The 21,947-nt window shown below is 40.5% G+C and overlaps 1 protein-coding gene across 3 annotated transcripts; it reads left to right on the top strand.

Annotated features, from left to right (window-relative positions):
- The first annotated feature begins 494 nt into the window (after positions 1 to 494).
- LOC149400572 (Plastid-lipid associated protein PAP / fibrillin family protein) lies at positions 495 to 3,027 on the top strand. 3 transcript variants are annotated; one of them, XM_089612666.1, is made up of 4 exons: positions 495 to 1,153; positions 1,304 to 1,369; positions 1,508 to 1,608; positions 2,228 to 2,600. In XM_089612666.1, the coding sequence occupies exons 1-3, from the start codon at positions 669 to 671 to the stop codon at positions 1,605 to 1,607; spliced, it is 651 nt and encodes a 216-aa protein (XP_089468792.1). In that variant the 5' UTR covers positions 495 to 668; the 3' UTR covers position 1,608; positions 2,228 to 2,600. The 3 variants fall into 3 exon arrangements, with proteins under 3 accessions (XP_089468792.1, XP_089468793.1, XP_089468791.1); XM_089612667.1 differs by lacking the exon at positions 2,228 to 2,600 and adding an exon at positions 1,993 to 2,217; XM_089612665.1 differs by lacking the exon at positions 2,228 to 2,600 and adding an exon at positions 2,608 to 3,027 and having other exon boundaries at positions 497 to 1,153.
- The last annotated feature ends 18,920 nt before the right edge of the window (positions 3,028 to 21,947 follow it).

Genomic DNA, 21,947 nt, shown 5'->3' with positions numbered 1-21,947 from the left:
TGACAACTCTCAACCGGAATATTTTTTATAGTGTCTTTAGGATTTGCCTACTGTTGGCTGAAAAACTTGCCCGAAAAATATTATTATTGTTTTGTGCTCACGTGCGTACTATATTGTGGATTGAAGAAATAAAATTCTGAAACGGGAAAAGGAAAATTTAAGTGGAGCTAATTTGCTTCATGTTTTATGCCTTTGTGGCTTTTGGGAGAGATCCAGATAATCTAATAATTAAACCTATTTAGTTCAAAAAAAAAAAAAATCAAACCTATTAATCTATTGTTCTCTATAAATATGCCCAGCTTTCATGCAAGTAAATGCCCCACCCAAACTCATGAACTATTGATTTTTGTGTTGATCTAATGATTTAATAGGGATAATGAAGCTAACTAAAGCTAAATGACTAAAATAATGTCTAAATCTTGTGATTATTTTTAACTCTCTTTGTAGGGATGAGTTTGGATATTGGCTAGTGTACTTGCATGGATTGAGTAATTTATCCTTCAACGCTATCTGTAGTGTACCGATACACTTTTAGATATCCTCCATAAATAATTGTTTTTGTTCATAAAAAAACTTTTGGAAACCGCCAAATCTTATACACCATAATCACCGCCAAAACTCATACCTAAAAAATCATTTCACTCTCTATTCTCGTATAAAACTCTCCAATGGGTTCAGTTAGCCTAATCCTTCTTCCCAAAATTCCCACCAAGGCCCCAAAATCCCAATCCCATTCCCACCGTCACGACGCTAAAATCACCTGCTCCTCCGTCACAGCCCGGTCACAGTCCGCCAAGCAAAACCTCCTGGGCCTCATCGCGGACCAGGAGCGAGGCCTCAAGACCCAGCGTGACCCCACCCGCCGAGCCTCCATCGTCGCCGCCATCGAAGACCTTGCCGAGCTCGGCCGCGACACCGTCACCACCGCCGGAGATTCTCTCTCCGCCACGTGGCGGCTCCTCTGGACGACGGAGAAGGAACAGCTCTTCATCATCGAGAAGGCTTACTTGTTCGGCACCCGAACCGGCGACGTTTTGCAGGTCATCGACGTTGACAACAGGACTCTCAACAATGTCATCACTTTCCCTCCCGACGGAGTCTTCTTCGTCAGGTCTGCTATCGATATTGCCTCTGAACAGAGAGTCAATTTCAGGTATTTCTTTAGATATCGTTCATTGATATTGTATAACTGTGTGCTTGCTTTATACGATACATATGTCGATACCATTGTGCAGAGAGTCAATTTTGGTCTTTGCGTGCTTTTAGTGAGTTTCTTACAAATCCGAGTCATTGTTGTGATTAGCTTCACAAGTGCGGTTTTGCGCGGGAAGGACTGGGAGATTCCATTGCCGCCCTTTGGACAAGGATGGTGAGCTTAGGTTTTGTTCTTGGTTCTTGGTTCTTGTCTAGTCAATGAAATGGACTGTATCTATTTTGAGTGTAGCTATGTATATAACTCGTCAAGCCATTGATATTTACTTAGTAGACGCATATTTTGTGTGTTCAGGTTCGACAACTTGTATATCGATGATGAGATTCGTGTTGTAAAAGATATCAGAGGAGATTACTTGGTCGTGGACCGTGCACCTTATGCTTGGAAAGAATAAGGTCAGAATATAAACACTTTTATTCAGCTGCGGATTTCTTTAGTCTCCGTTTTTGGAACATAACACACAACACTTATTAGCTACTAAAATAAGTTTTCGAGTATTTTAATCCGCCGTAGACCCAAAATTCAAGGCCTGGGAAGGGTCTCCTGATCGTTCTCCCAGACACCCATAGCTGTGTATTAAGCAATGTATAAACAATCCCTTGTTAATCTTATCGATCCGAAATAAATATGTCGCATGTCACTTATATATATATATCTTATAGTAGAGTTTAAATGAAATACGTTCCCTTATACGCTTCTCAAATTGTCTTGGAGTAGTGTAATCGCTTGCTCATGTTATGTAAGAAATTAATTTCATTTTATTTTATTTTCATACCCAGATTTTCTGGATGAAGAATACGGAGTTTAGCAATGTAAGAGTTAAGAGCTGACTTAAGATCATTAAGTTAATAAGCAACGTAAGCAAGTTGGTATGAGTTAGTTAAGCCAGTCTTGTAATATAATAACCAGTCTGTAACAACCATCAATGCATTGGGAAATTCTTTGTACTCATTCAATATGTCTTTCATGTCTCTCTACAATCTGAACATAATCAAGCATTGTATTTCGCTTCAGGAGACTAATTCCATCGTACATCCCTTTTCTTCCGGCATCAACTTCAGCTACATTCTTTCTTGTGAGATATCATATTACTATCAAATTGTCCAAATTAGGAAACAGCAACTATTTGAGTTTTGATTTGTGTCTATAACTCTAAAACGTAAGATTTTATATTTGTGGGAGGTTGATTAACCTTTCGTCAAGTTGGATAGAATAGAGTTAAACAAACTTTCCTTTTTTAAGCCTTCCATTCAGAAATGAAGATGACTAAAAAAGGATGCAAAATTGTCCATTGCATGAGCTTTGGGAGACTTAAACGTAGTACAGTGATCTTAGTTTGATATATATTTTTGGAGAATTCAGTATAATTCCTTGATGATGAACAATCCATGCAGATTTTCGAGCATACTTGCCTTGAAGATGTTTTACGACCAATATATGTGTATAAGACAGAATCGCTGAACGACTAAATAACTACAATAGGTAAGGTGCGGTAAACATTATATATGTAACTCTTATGTTTTTACCTACTTCCGTAGATGATAGTATTAAAAAAATAAACAATAAGAAAATTTGTGCAGTAATTTATCTATATATTATTGTCTAATTGTCTAATTCTCCAAGAGTTTTGGTATTCTACTCTGACCTCATAATTCTCATACTTGTTTGCAATGGCAATGTAAATTACATTATATTTCCTTTTTAAAAAGTCAAATTACCCAGATTCCTGCTTTTCAGCACTTGTATTTAATTTATAATTCGTCTCTGCCCTCTGAATCTATTTAACATTGTTGACATATCGGTGGCATTTTGAGCCAAATTCGTTTTCTGGTAGAAAATGGGAAAATATTATAAAATTGGTGACAAATGAGACAATTTCTCTTATGTTTTCCTTAGAAGAAATCACGCTCGAGGTATGTATTGTTTTCTGTTCACGAGTTTTTTAGATTGTATCTCAGAAATGATTTTTACTTAATTTTTTGCAGCACTTTTACCATGGCTCTCAAACTCAGGCTCAAATGACCATTAATGAATGCTATTACTAGGCACTAGGTTTATCTGACTCCTGGTTAGCAAAAATCCCCAAAAAAATTAGACAAACTGATATCAAAGTCTTCATCCTAGAAGCTCGGGGAAATTTCACAAATATGTCTTCTTTAATTCTCATTCCAAAAATACCTCTTTTTAATTAAAATTTAAAGAAGTAAAAAAAAAAGCCTGTAAACATGAAGGAAAATACGTATACAATCTGCAAAGTCGTCATTTATGACATTAAAAACTTCATTATTCGAAATTTGGGAAATAAGTTTTGATAAGTCAGGATTGCGGGTAATTTATTCTAAAATATCAAGTGTTCCTTTTCTCTATATGTATGTGTTGTATCTTTCATAGTCTTATTCGCAACCAACGCAACTCTTTATATGGATAAATAGTGTCACTGGTTTGACTAATTTATGTAGAAAGTGTTTGGATTAGGTTAAAGACAATTTAACATTATAGTCACGGCACTACTTTAAAAACAAGTCAGGCGCACAAATACCGGTACTTTAATTTTGTTTTATTAATGCCTTTTTCTTGGTCAACGAATTGACTTTTGAAACATTAATATTCCTTTTGACATATTTGTGGTAGTCGTCATCCATGATCCCATTATATTATAGTTGACCGAGTGTTCTTTTGGAACTTGCAATATAGTATATTGAATACTACTAAGTACTAACTACTATATTATTTAGTTGATCTTATTTGTTTCTTATTTTGGGTGCTTACCGTCGCCGTGTAAAAGTTGTCTTTCATATTTGTGAATGCAGTCAACTAAGAAGCTTATTTAAATGAAGAAAAACATGGCTGTTTTTACATAGAACAAAGATGTGGGCTCAGTCAGTAAATGTCATGGGGATAAGAGTAATCTAAATCTACTAAGATGAAGTTTTGCTAGAGAAGAATAAGTTTGTCGCATTGGACCCATTTTTTTTTGGGTGAGAATCTTAAAGGTGTGGAGTTCCATCTAAAACCAAGTTTGGTAATTAGATGAGTAACCTACAAGCCTTATAAAGAGGCTATGATCGTAATAGCCAGTCGATGTGGGACTATCCTTGATACACCCCCTCGGTAGTCCACAGCCGAGAATGGGCCCCGCTCTGATACCATCAGAAAGGTGTGGGGTTCCATCTAAAACCAAGCTTGATAATTAGATGAGTAACCCACAAACCTTATAAAGAGCCCATGATTGCAATATTCAGTCGATGTGAGACTATCCTTGATAGAGAATCACATGGTGTGTGAGTCAAGAGACCATCGGATTGTGGAGGAGATTTGATATCTTATATATTAAAAGGAAAGAGTAGTGCTGTCTGTACGGAAATAATTCCTTGAAATAGGCTCAAAGTAAAATGGTTGGGTGGATAAAGAAGATTTTGGGAGAGATTTCGGATGATACGAGAACAATAATAATTGTGGGTGGGTGGCTTGTGGGCCCTCACTGGATCGATAGTGGGGCTATCTCCTCTAAAGGCCTCTCAAATTAGGGCCCATAAAATTTCAGATCCACCACAAAATCCACGTCTTTTTGTTTGCTGTCAAGCCATTTTTGGTAGCATTTCATTTTCTTCATTTTCTTACCCGTATATGTTTTGTCGTTTTTTTTTTCAGCATTGAGTTTCTTTTATTTAGCCATTATTTTTATTTTCAACTGGCAAATGAATTAGAGCCTCGTAGTGAGAACGTGAAATGTGAGGAAAAAAAAGTCTTAGTCTAGTGGTGCATGACTCGTGAGTGGTCACTTTTGAAGTTATCACGTGGAGCATTTTTTTTCATTTGATGTTAGTGTTACATATAGGAAAGGCAATTACGATAAGAGCCCATTACGAAATTGGCGTATAATTTGTTTGTTTTTATTCACGAGCTGTTTTCAAAGCGACGAATAAAGCAAGCACGTTGATAGACTCTTTTGTAATTTAAAGATAGATAGAGAAGAAAAGGGGCAAGTTTAGTGCGTCATTTGATTCAATTATGCATGCTTACAGCCATTAAATTCCGTATGTGACAAGCACGTGTTTTATTATTTATTTATTTATGTATAGTGACATGTATTATACTAATTGCGTTTTTAGGCAGATTGTAGTTGGAGGTATTTTGGACATTGTTTGTTTGTTTGTTTTTTTTGTTTTTTTTTTAATTTTATTTATTTATTTATTTTTTCATAATGATGTTGACTAAATAAATATACAAACAATACTAGTCTCACTAAACCTTCTTTTCCATAAAATAATTCATCGGTCGGATATCATTTCTTTTGTGTACTAAAAGTAAAGAATTTCATCGTGGAAAAGCCATTCCGTAAAATAATTCATCAGTCGGATATCATTTTTTTTTGCTTGATACATAAAAAAAGTCAGTTTTTTGTCTATAATCAAGATATATATGCCCCCACTTTTTTTGGATCATTGCACAACATTGACAATATATACGATTTTGCTGTACGTGGATATTAACAAAATGCTCTCCGTACGGTTGACCATCCCTGAAGTCTATGAAATAACCCTACCCCGGCAACCTTATTCTGAGCTCCACCATCTCTTCTGGGACACCCACGGTCCTTAGGTCACTGTGTACCTTGCCTAAATGGGCTCGAAACGTCACCTACCCTGCAACCTTTTTGAAGACGACGATGAAGACGATACGGACGAGGTGGTGACGTAAACCACTTCCCTGTTATCATCAGAGTTATGCATTGACAAATCACCTAACTCGTTACCAGTCAAAGGTTCTGACCATGTTCTACTAGGGAAAATAATAACCTGGAAACCCTGTGGAAGAAACACCATTGCAGCTGTCCTGAATCGTGCCTGAGAAACATCGGATACATGGACGATCTCTGAGATTCGCCCCGGCCTCTTCAGACTCCAGTTCAAGCAGAGGAAAGATCTCGACGCCATTCTCAACCGAGGCCCATGGACGGTGAAGGGTGCTCAACTCATTCTTCAGCCTTGGCCAGAAAACCTCACCCTCGAGGAAGTGAAATTTCGACATTGCCCCTTTTGGATTCGCCTCTTTGGTCTGCCTCCAGCGATGAACCACGAGCACTGCCTTCGTCGGATTGCTTCCACTTTTGGCGATGTTCTAGAGTGCAAAGAAAATAGAGGGGGCCGGTTCCACCAGTCGGTTCACCTCAAAATCTCCATTCCAATTAGGAAGCCACTCAAAGCTGGCTTCTTTCTCGATCGAGAAGGCTCTCTCCCTACCTGGGTTCAAGCTAAATATGAAGGCCTCGGTTTCTTTTGTTTCCACTGTGGAATCCTCGGCCACAATCAAAAATAGTGTTCCCGCCCCAATGACACCCTGGTGGAGAAGGAAGGTTTTACTGCGGTACCTATGTATGGAGAATGGCTGTCTACGTCCTCTCCGATCGACTCTTGCTTCTCCAATGGAGGAAAAGCCCCAATCCACCTGAATCCAGATGCACGGGGAGAGGACAGGTCGGGAAAACCTCACGCTCGGAGGGAGCAAGGGGATCCCACTTGCACTGAGGATGAATCAGGGGAAGGACATCTCGAGCAGCACACCTCGTCCCAGTCTGCCAGACCTCCGCCGAAGACACCAATCTCCTCAGTCGAGGCAACCAGCTGCAAATCATTTTCCCCTTTGAGGAAAGAAGTTCCTAGACGTCTTCAGACAAAAGGAAAAGAAGGAAACCCTAATTCCTCTTTAGAGGTCTCTTGCTATAAGCCGCTTGCACATGCCACGTCACCTCTCCCCTAGTCAATGGGCCTAATACTTCTGCCCCAGGCCCAGACAATTCCTCTGGCCATACCTCATCCGGTTCTGGGCCTGGTGATAAGCAACCCGACACTAATGAGATCTCTTTTATCTCTGAAGCTTTGCAACGTTCCTTCTCCAGCCTTACCCCAATAGCTTCACCACAATAAAAAAAACGCATCACAAGCTCAGCCAGGTCCAGGAACATCGACTCGGCTCAAGCTCACCATAGTTCAACCTCCTCGACTCCTCGAAAGCGGAGGTGCACCATCCCAGCTCGGACTCCTCCAGCCAATACCACCTCTTCTCCCAGCGTGAATGAAGAACCACTATAACTTGTATCCGGCCCACCCTCGGTTCTGGCTATTTCTCCCAGTGAAGATTTGGCCGAACTATCTCAAACTAATATATCGGCACCCCCATGACCCGGGGCGACCGGGCACAATGATCGGCGTCTTTAGGAACATCTTCGGGCTCGGCGGCCCGGAGACAATGAATGCCCTGCTCTTCCACATTCAACGGCACAGGCCTGATTTCGTCTTCTTATCTGAAACTAAATCCACGAAAAAAATACATGAGACCTTCTTATCGGATTCAGCTCTTGTTTAAGTGTGGGGAGTGAGGGCAAAAGTGGTGGTATTGTTTTATTCTGGAAAGATGGTATTAATTTAAGTATTGGTTCGTACTCAAAGGCTCACATAGAAGCCTCGATCGCAGAAGATAATGGAAATTGTTGGCGCATTATGGGCATTTATGGCAACCCGAAACCGTCCCAAAGAAAATTTACTTGGGACCTTCTTTCCCGAGTTCATAAGCTCGCTACCGGTCCTTGGCTATGCGGCGGTGATTTCAACGAGCTCCTTTACAACTTCGAGAAAAAAAGGCGGTGGTCGGAAAAGTCCAGGACAAATGGCTGCTTTCCGGAGAGCTCTCGACGAATGCCACCTTGAGGACTTGGGCTATTCGGGTGACCCCTTCACTTGGCGTCGTGAAACTCTCGAGGGTAGCATCACCCTGGAACGACTCGATCGCTGTGTGGCCAACGAGGAGTGGATGAACATGTTTCCTCGGGCCTCGATTACCCACCTTGACTTATGGGCCTCCGATCATCGACCCCTCATTCTCTCCACGGAAGGCCACATATCTCGGACCGCTCGGGCTTCTCGCCGCTTTGTTTTCGAGAAGGCATGGTGTGAGGAAGAGGCGTGCAAGGCGATCATCGAGGAACATTGGCGGTCATCCATGCCTTCCGCGCTCAAACGCTGTGCCACTGCCTTGTCCTCGTGGGGGAGAAAGAGATTTCGTGAAACAACAGCCGACATTGAGAAGCTCAAGCAAACTCTCAGGCTCTTAAATGCTTCTTCCGCCCAGTATGACCCCTGGCAATCCGAAGAGCGGAGAGCGCTCTAAACTCTCTGCTGGCAAAAGAAGAAATCTATTGGCGACAACGAAGTAGAATCTCTTGGCTTCGGGAAGGTGATCGCAATACCAAGTTCTTCCATCGGAAAGCTTCCCATCGTAGAAAAAAGAATACAATCAAGGGCCTTTACGATGCCGCCCATCGTTGGACCGAAGATCCCATTGGAGTGGAAGGTATTATCTCGAGTTACTTTGTCAATATTTTCTCGTCGACTAACCCTACTTCGAGAAATATTGCTTGTGTTACTCATTGTCTAGATTCCAAAATCTCGGAGGAGGTGAATTGTTGGCTGACTTCGGCGTTCACAAGGGACGAGGTTCGTGCAGCCTTCTTCGACATCGACCCCAACAAGGCCCCCGGGAAAGACGGTTTTTCCGGATTTATTTTTCCTCAAATTCTGGGATATTGTGGGGGAAAGCGTCACCGATACCTGCCTCGGCGTCTTAAATGACAAGAAAGACCTCGGCCTCCTCAACGAGACTCTCATCGCCTTGATTCATACAACGATTCAAGACTTCCGACCCATTAGTCTCTGTAACGTTGTCTACAAGGCTATCTCCAAATGCATTACTGCGCGATTGAAATGCACAATGGAGAGTGTCATCTCCGAGAATCAAAGTGCGTTCGTGGGAGGACGTCAAATTTTTGACAACGTTATCATTGGTTTGGAAGGCACCCACACCATGAAGCGAGGGAGATTTGGTAATGGCAATTGTGGAGCCCTTAAACTGGATATGTCAAAGGCCTTCGATCATGTTGAGTGGGACTTTCTCGAAGAGGTTTTGCACCGCCTTGGTTATGCCCAAGCTTGGGTGGAACTGGTCATGAGATGTGTGCGATCCGTACACTTCTCTTTCATCCTCAACGGAGAAGTGAAAGGCGACATCACTCCTAATAGAGGACTATGACAAGGGGATCCCCTTTCCCCTTTCCTCTATCTTCTATGTTCCGAAGGCCTGACCGCACTTCTCCGCCGCGCGGAATCACTGGGAACTGTTCATGGCATCCGCTTCGGGAACTCGGGTCTCCAAGTCTCCCATCTTTTCTTCGCCGACGACAGTTTGATTTTTTTCCGGGCCACGGAAGAAGAAGGAAGAGAATTTCGCGCATGCCTTGACGTCTATGCCCGGGCCTCCGGCAAACTCATAAATTATGGAAAATCCGAGATTAGCTTCGGGAAATCGTTGGACACTAACCAGCGAGTCTTGGTGGCTGGAACTCTCGGAGTCAACATAATCGAGGGCCACAACAAGTATCTCGGCCTCCCTCTCGCCTTCGGACGAAGTAAAGCGGAAGTTTTTAGCTTCATCTGGGATCGTGTTTGGAATAAAGTCAAAGGATGGAAGGGGAATTTTTTCTCCTCGGCCGGGAAAGAAATCATTATCAAATCCATTTTGCAAGCTATCCCGAGTTATGTTATGCATTGTTTCAAGCTTCCGAAGCATCTCATCCACGATCTCCACAAGCTCACGGCTAATTTTTGGTGGGGCTCCAATGAAGAAAAGAAAAAGACTCATTAGGGGCGATGGGAGGAAGTATGTACGAGGAAATTGCACGGAGGCCTCGGATTCCAGAATTTGGAATGGACCAACAAGTCCCTCATCGCCAAAACCGGCTGGAGAACTCTTCGCAACCCCTCTTCTCTAGCCTCCCGGGTACTTAAAGAGAGTTACTTCCCAAACTCCTCCTTCCTCGACGCCACAAATACACGCTACGATTCCGGACTTTGGAGGGGACTACTTTGGGGTCGGGAACTCCTTGAAAAAGGCTCCCGATGACGTATCGGTGACGGGGCCGCCATCAACGCTGGTCGGGATCGCTGGCTGCCAAGACCCGGAAGTTTCCAGCCTCGTGCCAGTGACATCATTTCGCACGAGACAACGGTGGCCGACCTTGCCCTCCCAAAAGGAGATTGGAACCAGCCACTCTTGCACTCATACTTTTGTGCCGAAAATGTTGAGGCAATTCTTCGGCTCCCGGGCGTCTCCAACACGGTCCGGGACTCTCTCTGTTGGCACCACACAAAGGACGGCAAATACACAGCCAAGAGTGGCTACTGGGTTGCTGCCGACTCCCAACAATCGGCGGAATCCTCCTCGCCTCACGTTACTACCCGATGGTGGACTGCTCTTTGGCAACTTCGAATCCCTCCTAAGGTACGCTCCTTCCTTTGGAGAACCTGTCGAAGTTGGATACCCACATGCAAGAACCTCGCCAACAAGGGCATGAACATCGATCCAAAATGCCCCCGCTGCTCTGCTGGCCTCGAATTTTCGTTCTATGCCTTGTGGGCATGCAAAGACAACAAGCCTCTCTGGAAACACATGGGTTGGTGGTCTATGATTAAGACGAGCTATCACGGAGATATGATCTCATTCCTTGTCCGCATAAAAGCTCTCCTCAGTAGCCATGACTTCGATTTCTTCGTCATGTTATCTTGGACAGCCTGGAACCGAAGGAATGATGCAATCCATAACAACAACCGCAGATCGATGGAGAACTCCATCGACCACACTCTCAGCTTCCTTGAAGACTTTCGCGAGCACTCGGCACTTACTCTTTCTCTCCAGAACCCGAGTATATCCCGACCTGCTCGTTGGCCCCCTCCGGCTCCGAACATCACAGCAATGTCAACCGATGCAGCCTTCTCCACCGATGGAAGTCGTTGCGGCCTCAGCGGAATCTTCCGAACCACCGACGGACATATCCGCGGCTCCTTCATCACGCCGGGTAACGCCGCTTTTACTCCGACGCTGGCTAAAGCTCTGGCAATCAAGCAAGGCGTCTCTGCAGCGTGCACACTTGGGATCTCCAACCTCCTTGTCCAGACCGATTGCGAGACTCTACCAAAGCTCCTTCGGTCCAGCTCCTTGCCGGTGACTGAACTCGGCCGAGTCCTTGAAGACATCAAAGCAGCCGCTGTTTCCTTTGTTTCCTTCCAAGTCATCTACATTCCTAGAACTTGTAACTTAGCTGCCCATCTTCTTGCTACATTCGCATTAAACTTTAACGCTTTCTCTTTATGGGCCGACTCTGTACCCCCTTTTTGTGGGAAACTATTCTGGCTGATATGCCATCAATGAATTAGTCGCTGTGACTTTTCTTCAAAAAAAAAAATATATACGATTTTGCTATGTAATGGGGGACCAACCACCTGGCAGACTGAGCAATTTTCGCATATATATATATATATACGATTTTGCTATGTAATGGGGGACCAACCACCTGGCAGACTGAGCAATTTTCGCATATATATATATATATATATATATATATATATATATATATATATATATATATCATTACGTTGCTATTTGTTTTTGGTAATATCACGTTTGTTGAGTAATTTTACATTTTTTTTAATGAGTAGCAATGTAAATGATAGTGGTTCATGAAGATTTTTTTAAACTGATTTAAAATTGAATCCTAATTTTAAAGAATCAAATAATCGAATTTTAAAACTTGTTTGTAAACTGGTTCTGTTTTAAATAATCGGATAGTTGAACTTTTGTTTTAGATTAAACTGATTAAATTATTAGTCCAAAAAGTAAAAATATAAAAAAATTAAAAACCAGATTCAATTATAAAAATAGAGAAAACTAAATAAAACCAATCTAGCTAGATTAAGTGAGACATAACGAAGGAATCTGTTACATTCTTCTCTCAAAAAGTTAATTTCATGTATCGCATGACTTTTGCATTGAGGTTTTTCGTTCTAAAAGCTTTAGATTACGTCCTTTGCTGCTAACTAGTTATTTTATTCTTAAAAACTACGCTATATGGTGAAGGGCTTTCCGACGTAAGCAATCCACTTAATTATTTTTGGGCAACAAATCATGACAGCTTTGAACGTATATAAATGACATTTTTATTGTAATTGGGTCATAAAATTTTCTATACATACATGGCTAAATATAGTTGGGGTTAACGTATAGATAGCAGTCAGTATAAGAACCGATATCTATATATATATATATATATATATATGTGTGTGTGTGTGTGTGTGTGTTTTGTTGTCGTTGCACTTGCATGACGTTAAATTCTTATATTTGTTTTTTTAAAAAATATATTTACTGCTCATTTTCATCCTGTCATCCTGGTCACTCTTAAATATTACACTTCCCGTATGCTCCTAGTTCTTACAAAATAGCGAGGATTCTAATAACATTCCGGCTCAAACAATATTATACAATAACTCGCCGGCCGACTGTTTTCTCAAGTTAAGTGTGAACCTAGACGTACTTCGAGAGTGAAAAAAATAAATAAAAATATCTATCTCTCTCTTTTTTTTTTTTTTTTTTTTGTAAATAAAAAAAGATTTAATCTCACATAAAAATCAACGATGCCTTTATTGTTAGTTTCTTTGTAGTAATATATATCATCATACGGTGGTCCCCACAACCCTAAAGATGGTGATTTGTTAGTTAATATATATTGACCGTTTTTGTTATTGACAAAACTGTTGTTTTCTATGATGTTGAGAATATTTGTGTTGTGATATATATTGTCTTAAGGGTGAATTAGCCTACTAACCCAATCAACTCATTTTTGTTAAGGGAATAACCCAAGTTCGAATTAATTAAGAGAATAGCGCAAATGAAATTTCATTCCAAAATTACCCTCATAACCCAAAACACTCTGAGGATCAGGAACGTCACCGCGGCGACGAGGAAGACGAACACGGCGGCGTTGAGGAGCGAGCCTTTGAGCTTCTCGGCGACGGTGACAGAGGGGTACTCGGAGTAGACGAGGTTCGCGGCGGTGCAGGTCAGGGTCTCCGGTGATGGATGGCAGCAGAGTAGACGAGGACGACGATGCTGTGGAATAAGTGTGCGTTCGAGGGATTTGTGGTATTGGACACATTCGCGTTCTTCTTCTCGCTCTTTGTAGTTTCGATCAACCTATACATACCTCTGCTCGTTCGTGTTTTTGATTCGTTCTACAATTTCTTTTTGTTTGTTGATTCAGTGGATTTTTCCTTTGTTTGTTGATTCACTGCTAATTCGCGAATCAGTTAATTAATTAACTGACTGAATTGAGTTAGGTTAATTGATTAACTGATTGGTTGAATTAAGAATTAACTTAGGTTCTGATTTTTTTTAGTAAAGTTAATTTATTAACTAACTGAATTAGGAATTAGGTTAGTTAATTGAATGCTTTCAATATGAATTGACTTAAGTTTTGATTTTTGTAATTTTTCTGTGAATTTCCAATCCAAACATTCAGTTAATTAATTAAGCTAATTCAATTCAGTCTGTTAATTAATTAACTGATTCGCGAATGGTATAATTGTCTGCTAAGAAAAAATGAGCTATTTCCTTAATTAAATGAAACTTGAACTATTCCAATAATAAGAAGTGTAAAATAATCTAGTGATAACAAATTTCACTTGTCTTAATTCACGTGACGTGGAATTTACATAGGTAATTTTGAAGTTTAAAAAACCTAAAATGTGATCATTCAGGTCATTGTATTTATTTTATCAGTTAATGAAGTTTTATTTTCACCGAAAGTATTATCCTTATCCGATTATTCGAATTGAGTTACCATTTTGTTGTCTCTTTATTTACCGTTTAATTTGTTGTATTAATTTGATAAAATCAGTCTTGCCTAACTTGTTAAAAGAGACTTACTTTTTCAATTGACAATGATACGATGATGATCAACGGTCGACACTTCTTGGGGAGAGCAAAGTAATTAAAAGTGGGTTGCAAATTGTTACCCTTTTGGGAAACACTTGCGTGTGTTAATTAGTTTAAGCCTTTTAGCCCTAAACTGTCCTCTATGTATGTCAGTATGTGCTACTTTTTCCACCAGACTCTTACATCTGTTTTTTTAGCTTTTTTTTTTTTTTTTTAAATTATTTTATTTCCCTGCAAGGACTTTCCATAAATTTGTGGCCACAGATTGTGCTCGTTTTTATTGTGAATACTGAATAGTAGGATAGTAGGGATAGAGCAGTGTATACGTGTCTCACTCATATTTTTCAATGTCCTGATATATTTGGCCCATTCATTATTTATTGAAGGTCCTTAAGTGCATGCTTAAATGCTTGTTGGAGGTGTTCGTAAATGGTTTATATAAATAAACGGTGCTTATATAAATTGTCACGTGAAATATCAACTCGTGTAGAAAGAAACCGTTAATATATGTGATAGAAGGAAAGCCACAATTTCGTAAAAAAAAAAAAGGAAAAGAAAAGCCACAAAAATATCGTTTTCAAAGATATGAATTTCAAATAGGTTATAGTGGTAATGGCTATTTTGAAAAGTGGAAGTTCAAAATTACATCGTTTTTGTCACATTGTTTTAGTTGCACCGACTATTTTCGTTCGTGGAGTGTTAATTATTTTAACATGATGATATGACTTATTTTATGCTCAAACAACTTTCACTCTCGCACGACTTTCATAATATTAACATCTTAATTAAGATAATTATATTGCTTATTATAATAATCATATCTATCATAGTATAGTTGATTGATTATAATATTTAATTAATAAAATGTTACATATCTCAATTAATTAATATATATACGTACTTTAATTGTATTGGACATTGGTATAGTTAATATTAACAAAAAATTTTGGCTGCTTAAGCCACAGAATATGTAGCAATTTAAAATTGGCCAACGTTTTGTTAATAATCCGTAAATAGCCTAGATGCTTACGTGGCAGCTCATTTATGAAGGATTTTTTTACTGATTTGCCCTTGTTTGACCGATTTAGTAACTTCTTTTTAGGCAGTTTTTTTGTTTGAAATTTGAAAAATTTTTCGGCAAGTTTTAATTAAAACAATATTCAATATTTTGCGAGATTTTTGAAAATTCTGATTCAAAATTTTAATTTTGAATTCGTGCAGGTAGTTATTATGAGCGCATATTTTTAGGTTATTAGTTTCTAATTTTGTTACAAAGTATTTACTGGAAATCTGTTAATAATAATTCTATTTATTGAAAATATTTATAGTTGATATTTGTTGAACGCTTTATTCAAATACATTTGGCCGCCAATAGTTGTTCAAATTTTTATTTTTTCAGGATTCAACGTTTGAAATATTATTCCCAGAAATCATAACCGTCCCAAAGTATGTTTTGTATTTACAATGAATATACTGTAAATATGTTTTGTATTTACAATGAATATACTGTAAATATGTTTCTTATTTACACGAATATACTGTAAATATGTTTTCTATGAAAAAAAAACTGTTCTTCGCGGTGTCGCATATCGGGACCTTGGACGCAGATCGCGGAGAGGAGGACGAAGTGACGCTTTAACGGCGGTGGTGACGTGGTGGTGGTCGTGATTATTAGTGGTGGTCGTGATTATTAGTGGTGGCGGCGGCCTGAAGGAGGTGCTGCCTCTCGCGGAGTTGGAGGCGGGGAGAACCATTTCACACGCACGCACGCCCAGAACCATTTATGGCTGTGAAATCAACTCTTCGGTGCTCTCTGCATCGTTTCCCGGTGTCTCCTCTCGGTCCGGCATCCATGGCGGCTCGTGGCTGTCCTCGTTTTCTCGGCTGGAACACGCGCGGGTGGTGGTCGGTCTCGGCCATTGATGGCGCGCAAGGAATGAAAAAGAAGATAGGAGAAGGAGATGAAGGAGACGATGACAATGAGAGAGAGGAGGGGGGTGCTCGGGCTCGGCCATTGATGGCGGCCAAATCCTTTTTTTTTTTTTTTTTTTTTTTTTTTTTTTTTTTTTTTCTGAAGAGCAGTAAATAGCGTCCAAATTTGTGGTGCGTGATGTTTAAATTCGTTTGTTAATGCATTTATGGAGTTTTAAATGATCCCTTGATTTATGCAAGGTAGTTATGGTCGAATTTTTTCTTTCCATTTTAATTACGACGCTGAAAATAATGGGCGGGAATAACAAAGGGCAATCTCGTCCAAATTTGACTGTTAATAAATGACACTGACTATTTACAGCTTATTAACGAAAGGTGGACTAAAAAAAATTGCTTATTTTTGGGAGGCCATTTAACTTAATTACCCTAATATTAATGAATATATTCCAGATTGATATTAATATAAATTGGTCGTAATAACCATTAATGTTGCACTTTCTTTTACTCCAATGTTGTCGGTGTAACAACTTGCAACCAACACACAGTGATATTTTTATATACTTTGTGATATAAGTTAAGAACTCATGCGCGCCCCTGTTACGGTATTACTTTTATGTGACATTAGTTGCGAAAGAAGATCTCCTATTAATCTTAAATGTGTTTGCTAGAATCTAAGGCCACTTGTAATTAACAGTTTACAGAGATTATCCGTTAGCACATATGTAGATTGATTAACTTTAACTACTTTAGCCAAATTGATTGAGACAAGTATTACGATCATCAAGTATTACGAAAACATAAAAATATTTGATATTCTCATTTCTCCCCCTCCATATTTCATTATTTATAATAGTCATACATGGCAAATAATGATACGATTATGAATGTGACACACAGTATTCAATGCTTCAGCCTGAAAGCATAAAGTGTTGGGAAAAAATCGCCTGAAATAATGTCGAATATGATTTTTCTTAACTTTTTTGTGCACAATTAAACTCAATAAAAAAAAATTAAACAAGCCAAATACAAAGTTAAGCAAATGATAGATAATAATGAACACAACCAATTTTAGCATGAAAAACCCTCAAGACAAGAGTTAAAAACCACATAACCCGTAGGCCGCTCAAGAAACATTCCACTAACAATTTCATCTTCATCACATAGAGGTTCAACATCATCATCTAAATAAATATGACACAAAAGAAGAATAATCTTACTAATTGTTGGAATACTCAAATCGGGTATCTAGAGAGCGAATTGAAAAGAACAACACCGCTAAAAATGACGAGCACGACACAATGACCACCCCCCTAAATTTGAGACAAAATGGATGCTTGTTAAATAATGAGCTTCTTGCAAATATCCTAAAACCCTTTTTTTTTTCCTTCTCCATTTCCGGTGTCTTTTCATTTCTTTTTTTATTTTTTATATTTTTTTTGCAAAAAGAAAAATGCATAATTTTTTTTCCTTTTAATTGACAGAAGGCTAAAGCCCTTATTTGTCAAGCCCATCATGTGGCCCTAACCACAACATAGGGTATCTTTTTAGCATGTACCATTACTTTTACTCTTACTATTCTCTATAAGGTACGATTGTTCCTTTCTACTATCCAATTATGTTTAAAAGTGATACGAGTAGAGAGCTCGCACATGATACCTTAAGTAGTGCAAGAATCAACGAAACTAATATTTTAAAATTCACGATCATTATCACTTTTTATTCGGATGAATTTTCCAACGCTACAACCTGTTTAACTCAGAAGACGAAGGCAAAGAGAATGAAAGACTTAGATGCTTCGTTCTGCTAACTTAAGATCCATTTTGATAGACCATGTCCTTGAGATTGTCGCTCCATTTTCTTACCCGATCGTCTGTTGGCGGCTTCTCATCCGCGTCATCTATAACGATTTTCGCAAAGCTTAGAATTGTGTCCAGCTCACCAAGAAGCTTGAAGACCAGCTTGTTTCCGCATAACAAATTAAGTGTCTCCTCAGAACTCACGGTTTGAAACACGGTTTCAAGTGCGTGGGCATGTGGCGATGGCTCAACCATTTAGACGGAAGGATTTCACTCTTCCTGTACACCTCGCTCCAAGCATCACTATTGAGTATTCTTTTCCACTGCCCTCAGTGCGCCAAAGGCTAGTGAGAAACATGATCGCCAAAGGGATGCCTTTGCACATGCTCACAATTTTTTTTCCCGATCGCTTCTAAATCTTGAGAGTAATTAGGATTACCTTTGAAAGCGATAGTACTGCTACGAGAGGTCACAAGAATCCTACTCCCATATTCCCCATTACTGAATGAGCTCTTCAAAACACGCCAAAGCCCGTAACTTCCGTTCCAAACATCATCTAGGACAAGGAAAAAAACCGCTTCTCCCCTAAGGCTTTATTCAAACCCTTTTGTGTTCCAACAAATTTCCATACTCGGTAACCTCTTCGCCTTTATCTAAAGCTATGACTTTCTCAAATATCATCTAGGTCATCTCAAAGAGATCAAATCTGTGGCCAACAACAGCCGTCCACTAATTATGGGGATCTCTAGGTCTACCTCCATGTCAAGGACATAAAAATCGATGGGGAATATGAACTTTCCAACTTTGAAAACTATGTCCTCCATGAAACCTTGCAGATCCTTTACTGACCTGTCCGCCATATGCAATATGATGTTCGTGGACCTAACATCGCCGATCTCAAGCTTTTCGAAGATGGAGGATGAAATTAAGTTGATGCTTGCCCCTAGGTCGGAGAGCGCATGAGACCTTGAATCGTCCCGGGTCCTTCGTCTTCGAAGGGATCTCTCGTTGGAGGAGTGCGCTACACTTCTCGCTAAGCATCACCATACGTCTCCGGATACGGGATCTACGGTGTATAGACACAGACGAGTAAAAAAGGCTTGACCGCGGGTGTCGTTGATGAAAATGCTTCGACGTTTACCATCTTTGGGCTCTCGGGGACAACGTCAGTCTGGTGAGTGATGTCGTTGCACTTCTCCTTCGGGTTATTCATTGTGTTGCTTGGGAGCGCCCCTTGTGGTCGAGTGGGGAAAGCCTCGGCGATCTGCCCAACTTGTGCCTCAAGACTATGGAGTTGTTTGGATTGGTTCTTGAAGGTGTTTCGGGTCTCATTCATGAACATTGCAATGACATCTTTGAGGTTGGACTTGGACTCAAGTAGGCGTTGTTGCAGAAAGCCCTATTGATTTTTAACTCCATGCAGTTGTTGTAATTTTGGAATGGGGGCGGTCATAATTTGACATAAAGTTCGCGTTCTCCGATTGACTGACGATTATGTCATGATTTACGAAAAATTGACAAGCCGATAAAAAATCGAACTGATTAGCTGTTTTTAAATGCCTTTTTCATAAAAAAAATGTACACGATCCAATTTTTAACCTTATAATATGGTAGTTATGATAGTTTAATATGTAATATATATTACTACTTATATATTTGTTTCATAATATATATATAAATTTATGATGAATCTTTTTTAAAATAGTTTTATGGGACAATTAGGTAGTAGCTCACCAGAACGAAATTAATGAAATTAACTGTTAACTTCGGCCTGCTGGATTATTTCACTAATAAAATAAAATTTGAACTAAATTTAAAAATAGAGATCGAAGATTGCTTAGTTGCAACAAATACTTGTATTTTTTTTATTTTATTTGATTTGATATTTTTAGTACTATCACATTCTAACTCTCACTTTTTGTCCTTACATATCCATATTTCCTAAAAAAAATAAAAAAAATTCCAATTTTCCCATTGATAGATCTTGACTGTATACTTTAAGGTAAGACCTTTTTTCTCTTCCTCTTTGGTTGATGTTGACCACTCTGCTGAGCCCTTTTTTTGCAGTCCACTTGTGGGAGAATTTTTTTTCTTCTTGGGCCAGTGGTTCGGGAACTGAGGGTTGTGGTGGTGGTGGTTCGGGGTTGTCGAGATTCAGTTGCTCAAGGTAAAGTCTCGAAATTATTCTTCCCCTGCTCGAGTTTGCCAAGGAAGTAAGCTCTGTTTGTATCATCGTGTTCTTTTATTTTACTTTCCTCTCTCAGCTATGTCGATTATTTCTGGTTCTGTGTGCTATCTGATTTTACTAGGAGACAGAAAACTTTAAGGCACACCTCCTCAACAAGCTGTCCAAGAAGGAGGATTATCAGGAATCTGCCGATGAAATTGTTTTTTTTTTTATAATCGTTTATTGTTTTTGGGAGATTAACAAACTTCTTCATTGAGTATGGTCATTTTTTTTTTGAAAACGTGGGCGGTGCCACAGAGAATTCATAGAAGCCCTCACGTATGGCGGAGGAAAACTGTGGTTACAGGAGATAACAAAGTACAAACACAAAACCACACAACCAACACAACCGACCAAACCCTATCTCGACAAGTGGGATTGACACTCTCTGTAATCGGCTCTAATAGCCTCTTCCGAACAAGGAGGGACAAGTCCCACCCATCTGGAGTTAGAGTTTCGAGTAACAGCAAAACGGGCTAAATTGTGAGCCGCCTTGACCACCTCCGAGCAATCCGAATGAAGCTCCAATCTCGACCCGCCGATGCTACTAGCCAAAACTACGCCTTGGAGGACCGCAAATGCCTCCGCGAGCTGGGGGTAAATCCCCTAGCTTGGGAAAACGTTTGCGAGGCTAGCACCCTTCCGGTATGGTCACGGGCAATGCAACCCACACCAAATCTTCCCTGGTCCCGATCTAGCGCAGCATCCACAGTCACCGAGATCGTTCCTTGCGTCGGAGGGATCCACCTAGGCTTGGTCGTCCTTGTCTCCTCTTCCCGAACAGTTGATTTGTTCGCATCTCTGAACTCTCCGAGGAAGCTCCCAGTCCACTGAACAAGCTCCGACTGATTCCAAGCTCTCTTCCCCGATACAACATTGTTCCTGTGGTTCCACAATTTCCAGACGATAGTGATATAAAATTCAAAATTACTAACCTCGAGAGAGTCAGCCGCTCTGAGAATGGTTGTCAACGCCACGCCCTCCCCGTGCGCCGGAAGAATCTCACCGAAACCCGCCTCTTTCCAAACCTTCCGACTCCACTTGCAACCCCAAAAAACATGGTGTACCGTCTCGGCCATACCCGCACAGACAGGGCACCGATCGTCCGTGATAACCTTCCTTTTGACCAGAACGGAGCGAGTCGGGATCCGTTCCTTGCAAACTCTCCAAATAAAGAGCTTGACCTTAGGAGGAACCTTGAGCTTCCATAATTTTCTCCACCAATCCTCCATCAGGGACAGGTCAGACGGACTAGCATCGTAAATAGGCTCCATAGCCACCCGGTATCCACTCTTAACCGTATACTCCCCATCCTCTGTGTAGTGCAACCGACGACGATCGGGGACCCCATCACCACCACACGGGATACTCAGAATAGCCCTAGAATCATCCTCTAAAAACATGGCCCGAATGAGTGGCTCGTCCCAATCCCTGTCCCACCTCATCAGCTCCGCAACTCTCATGTTCGGGGGGATCAGAGGGGGGTCCAACCACGAGAAGGATCTGGGTCTGGGGATCCATTTATCTCCCATGACCATGACCGACTCGCCATCACCAATGTTCCACCTCATGCCAGCCAGGATAATCTCCCTCCCATAGACCAAACTACGCCATATAAAGGAGCTATTCGACCCACAATGAGCACTCAAGATGTCCCCGTGAGGGTAGTAACTCTCGCAGAAGACCTTGCCTACCAAACTGTCAGGCCGTCTGAGGAATCTCCAGACGTTCTTAGCGATCAGAGCTTGGTTGAACTTTTCCAGGTCCCTAAAGTCCATGCCACCCTCCACCTTGTTTCGCACGAGGACTTCCCAAGCAACCCAGTGCGTCTTATTGGCCCCATTACAATTTCCCCACCAGAACTTAGCTATGGCCGAGTGAATCTCTGATATCAGTGTCTTCGGAAGCTTGAGGCAAGAGGCCACATAGCACGGAATAGCATGAAGGATGGACTTAATGA

This window comes from Urtica dioica, chromosome 4 (assembly GCF_054948205.1).
Source record: "Urtica dioica subsp. dioica isolate 48M chromosome 4, U.dioica_male_clone48M_v1_H2, whole genome shotgun sequence".
NCBI classification, from domain to species: Eukaryota; Viridiplantae; Streptophyta; class Magnoliopsida; order Rosales; family Urticaceae; genus Urtica; species Urtica dioica.
The sequence above is the reverse complement of the archived record's forward strand: the minus strand, read 5'-3'. Positions and strand labels throughout refer to the sequence as shown.